Raw genomic sequence first — 5,171 nt, forward strand, 5'->3', positions numbered from 1 at the left:
CCCCCCCCCCATAATAATAATATTCCCATATTCATATTTTAATATGGGAATCAGTGTCAGAGGCAGTATGCTGGACTTTAAGATTAATTCTGTTATTTTTGACTTTGATATGTATGATTTGTGAGTTCATCCTTCAACCTCTGCAGTAAAACCACTCTCCTGTAGAGCAGGTGTGAGGCCCGCCCCCGTTGATCTGTACACCTGCTTCTGAGCGCTCCAACAGCCGCTCCCTCTCCCACGAAAAACTCACTGAACATCAGGGTCCCATTGTTTCACGTTTTTATTCATAAAAATACCAGACATGCATGAATCAATCTTAGGAAAAACATCAGGCATTTCCATGCGTTTCTAGTGCAGCCACGTGATTCTCGTCGTAGCTCAGTCAATCATATATTTATAGATACATACAACAAGAGCAACGTTTATGCAGCAGGTCATACAAAACATGGACATATAAATAGATTAATAGTTTCAACATGGCGTTTAGTCGCCATCGTACAGTGGAAATGACCAATGAACCAACATAGACACTCTTTACATCCCTCTCTCTCTCTCTCTCTCTCTCTCTCTCTCTCTCTCTCTCTCTCTCTCTCTCTCTCTCTCACACACACACACACACACACACACACACACACACACACACACACACACACACACTTGTCCTGCGATGACTGCAGCTATTTGCTCAGTCAACACACAGTTGACAACGAGCCGTGTTTGTTTTGTTTTATTCACTGCAGAATCAGAATGACTTACAGTACAGACAGAGTCCCGAACAGTTATACAGCTAAAGTACTGAAAGCTAAGAGCGCCCACAAAAGTGCACATCATGGGTCAAAACATACAAGTCTGACAGCAGTCCGCTTGCTTCACGAGAGCAAGGAGTCTATATGGAAACCTCGCGCCTTGCTGGGCACCCTGAGCGCGTGCAGAGCGGCCTCGGGGGCGCCCAGCATGCCCGGCGGCGCTGTGTGCTGGAGGTACGTGAACGCATCCCTGCTGGGCTCTGTGCCGCCGTACGCGCCCTCTGACAGGTACGTGTGCTGCGCCGGGTAGCTCACAGTGTAAGGCAGTATGTGGGCCCCTGGGGGCCAGTAGAGTCGGGGGGCGTGGGTCTCTGCGTCGACGTGGAAGTCCTCCCTGCGCTTGAAGGGCGTGCTGAGGATGCTGTCGATGGCGAAGGAGCTGGAGAACTTGGCCCCCACCCTCTCCTCCGGGGCGGGGAGGCGGGTGTCCTCGCCGAGGATGTCCGGGCTCTCCCGCTCCTTGGCGGACCTCTTGGCGATGCGCTTCCTCCGGCGGCGGAACACGCCGTCAGCGAAGGTGTACTCGCTGTGCGGGTTGAGCATCCAGTAGTTGTCCTTGCCCCAGGGCCTGGACGGGTCCCGCAGCACCTTGAGGAAGCAGTCGTTGAGTGACAGGTTGTGGCGCACGGAGTTCCTCCAGCCGGTGTAGCTGCCGCGGAAAAACGGGAACTTCTTCATCAGGTAGTCGTTGATCTCCGCCAGGGTGAGGCGGCCGCTGCCGGACTCCCGGATGGCCATGGCGATGAGGGCGATGTAGGAGTACGGGGGTTTGGGTCTGCGGGTGTAGGGCTTCCCCTTGCCGCCCTCCCCGCTCTGAGCGACAGGTGCCGGGCTGTTGGCCACGCAGTCCCCGTCCGAGCCCAACTCGTCCCCGGATAGAGGAGACGGGACTCCCCCCTCCGCGTCCATGCACAACTCCAGCGGCTTCTGCGCGAAGTGGTGCGCGGAGAAAACTTCAAGTTTCATTTTCAGCCCCCCAAAAGAAAAGGAAGGAAGGATGATGTTCTCCCTCTGAGTGTGAGAGCCGAGCAGCAGGGAGCAGGTGTAGCAGTCCCGGCGGCAGAAGCGTGTGTGTTTGTGTTGTCGAGGCTCGTCTGAAGCGCTGGAGGCACCCCGAGTCAGCGTGGAGCAGCACAACACAGATCTGTCTCCGGAGACACGCTTGTCTGCCTATAATATAATGGCTCGGCGAGGGAGGGACGGCCCACAGGCGGAGTTTACAGCCATCCATTGAAGCGATTGAGTGATTTGGTGTATGTGTGTTTACAATTGGACGCCGCCGTCACACGCCAGGGAGGGAAAACACACAGGGGGGGCATGGAAAAGAATTAGTCTGAGCCGCAGCCAAGTCTGTCAGTCAGTCTTTTTTTTTTTTTTCAAAAGTAAAAACAAATACCATATATTGTACATCACAGTTTACGAACAAAGCACTTTTTGAACCTCTTCAACCAGAATTTGCGCTCAAATCAATTTGTTAGTTTATTAACATAAAGTAAAAAAAAAAAAAAAAAAATCTGTTTCTTTTTGAGTTTCAGGTTCAGTGAAGTGGATTAAAATAATTTCAAATGGCGGACTAATATTTCTCCTCTTCATTCGCTTCTCGTGACAAACAAGTGCGGGGACGATCTGATAGGCTAGACCTAAAAGGTTGTTCGGTGGGCGAACATGCAAATGTTAGGGAGAACAAAAACATGGAAAGGAATCAGGAAAACGCTGCGGAAAGAAGCGAGAAACAGGCGAGGCTGTTATTGGTGTTCACTTGACGCGGACGCACAAGAGGAATCACAGAGACGGGTGGCCTTACATGATGACATGTGAGCTCAGGTATGTGAGTTCAGAGGACCATCGCACCTGCGTGCGAAGAAACGCGATGCAACAGAAGCATGAAAACAAGCGTCGCAGGTACTCAGAACTGATGATGACTCTATCAACAATGCTACTTTATGGGTTTTGTTTGCTGAAAGGTTTCCTGGTATTATAGTAGATTATACCCTTATTCAGATTTTATAGTCTAATTACAGCAGAAACAGCATTACAGGAGCTTTTACCCCAACCACACAGTTATCAGTTTATTTACTGTCTCTAAATAAATTCAACCAACAATAAGAGAGTTTCTAAGGCACTAAAATCTAAAGAAACGACAAACAAATGTGACATTTTTAGACCCTTTTCCAGTGATGGCAGATCGGTCTGGTGTGTGGTATTACATGATTAGCAGCCGTGACAGCATGTGGCTCTCACCTTGTCTGTGTCTGTCATTCCCGGAGACACCTGTAGCAGGAACTACCGCAGAGGCGTACTCGGAGTACTTGGCCAGGTGTTGCCTGTCTGTCTGTGGACAGATTTTGTGACTGCGATAGCATCGCAGCTATGTAAGAGGCAGTTGCAAAACTTTACAACAGGTGGAGCTGAGGCAGAGCTGGAGGATGGGTGTATTGCATGCAAGGGTGCAGGAAGTAAGGGGGGGAAGGAAGTGAGGAAGGGTGCTGCAGGAAAGACGTATTTTTTTAAGGCCAACCCCGGAGTTAGCATCGGCTGGTTCCCGCCACAAAAAGCAGAGGGGATTTTTACACTGCGTTTATATTAATACTTACATATTTTGTTCAGCAAGACGATCTTCACCACTTTTATGAATTTTGAAGCGTGAAGAAGTAAGACGCTAACGTTATACGGCTAAACGAACTGCAGTCATTTTAAACTTTGTGCATCAGTGCATCACAGGTGTGGTGATTTAACCACTTTGACCCTGATGACCAATTAATGTGAGTCATAAATCAATGCCACGTCACATCTGTCTGCAGACGTTCAATCAATTATAGTCGACAAGCTACCATTTGTAGGGAGCGTAGCTACCCTAACAGGTTTTATGTAAACTGATGTCCCTGACAGCTGTAAACCGAATGCCTGTCCCACCAACTCCTCTCCTGTCAAGAGCTTTCAGCCAGCTGATGGTGCAGAAGGAGGCTGGAGACTTAACATGAGTTATGTGCTTGGCCTTGGGCCAGTAATAATCATTAAACTGTCTTCTCTTTCTCCTTGCTTCTCCGCTGCTCGGACTTTGTGCACATATATGTGAGCACCTACACAGTGTTTCTGCTTTATAGTGGCGCTGCAATGAATTTTGAGACTTTTACCAAACAAAAAACACATCAGAGACCCCTGAAGAATTTCAGTGTCAATGTTAGCACATGTAAGATCAGGTAAACTATTCTGCTCCTGACAGCACTGAAATCTATATTTGGCATCCTGAGCAGATTTGTGTCTACATGTTTACATTTTATTGCCTAATTATCACCTTGGGTGTACATGACAGGCATTATTAAAGATCTCCGAGTACCCAGAGCTGTTGGTGTTTGTGTGAGTGTGGGAACGCTACAGAATTCGGAGGATAAGCAGATCAATTACATGTACATGCACTAAGTCTGTGTCTTTGTGTCTGCGTCTGTTTTTCCAGTCCTGTTAATGAAAGGCCTGATGACAGCTCCATTATTTTTAAAGATATCTGTCAGTTATAAATGGAAAAGATGTGTGTGCTTGAATGTAATGGGTAACATTATCTGAACCAGCCAGTTTACTGTGGACCTTTGTTAATTGAAATTCTCCATCTTTGATTAAGTAGTTAGGTAATTCGTATTTCGTCCCTCTGTTAGAATGCTGAGGTACGTCTGCATGGCTGAAACCATCAATCTAAGGCCTTCTGATTAAAAAACAATCAAAGCTCATTCTTGATAGCGGAAATGGTTTGACAAAACTCAAGGTCCACTTACTAGCTTTTCTGAGGGCTTTCAACCATGTTCTTCACCAGCAGATGTAGTTTGCTCTTTTGTAATGACGATGGATCTGTTGACACCGTTTTAAAGTAGTTGTTACATATCGTACCAGCAACATCCATCTGCAATAAACACACTGCAATTACTGGTGAGGACAGTGGGCTGTGGTTGAAAGCTCTGGGTGAAGCAAGTGAGCTGTAGTTGGGATTGTTTAAATGCTATAATGTATATGCCAACATTAAGACTGTTTTGTCTGTAGAGTTTCTATCTTGGTGATCCTCTATAGGATGAGCCAGTATAGCTTATCGATGGATGGAAAGTGGGTACAATGTAAACTTCCCCAGGGTCACTAAAACCTCCACATTCCCATAGCAAACACAGAGGACATGACCTCAGTGGTAGCTATGGTCTATGGTCCTGGGCTAATGCTCCCATTTTTGGACACAGACACTCAGCATTGCTATTTTTCAAAGTTAAGGCAACTTAAATTTAGCCAAAGGGTTTGAAACTTGCTCTCCAATGCCTGATGTTTTGTACAACCTCTCTTTGTTGTGATTACCTCCCTTCTGAAGACTTTTTGTCTTTTCGCACCTTT

General features: G+C 47.2%; 1 protein-coding gene across 1 annotated transcript; it reads right to left on the reverse strand.

The window, feature by feature from the left end:
• Positions 1-262: 262 nt before the first annotated feature.
• foxq1b (forkhead box Q1b) lies at positions 263-1,947 on the reverse strand. The gene has a single exon (XM_084012248.1). It carries the CDS (start codon positions 1,770-1,772, stop codon positions 870-872), a length of 903 nt encoding a protein of 300 aa, XP_083868374.1. The 5' UTR covers positions 1,773-1,947; the 3' UTR covers positions 263-869.
• Positions 1,948-5,171: the final 3,224 nt, after the last annotated feature.

Source organism: Eutrigla gurnardus (genome assembly GCF_963514095.1).
Source record: "Eutrigla gurnardus genome assembly, chromosome: 6".
NCBI classification, from domain to species: Eukaryota; Metazoa; Chordata; class Actinopteri; order Perciformes; family Triglidae; genus Eutrigla; species Eutrigla gurnardus.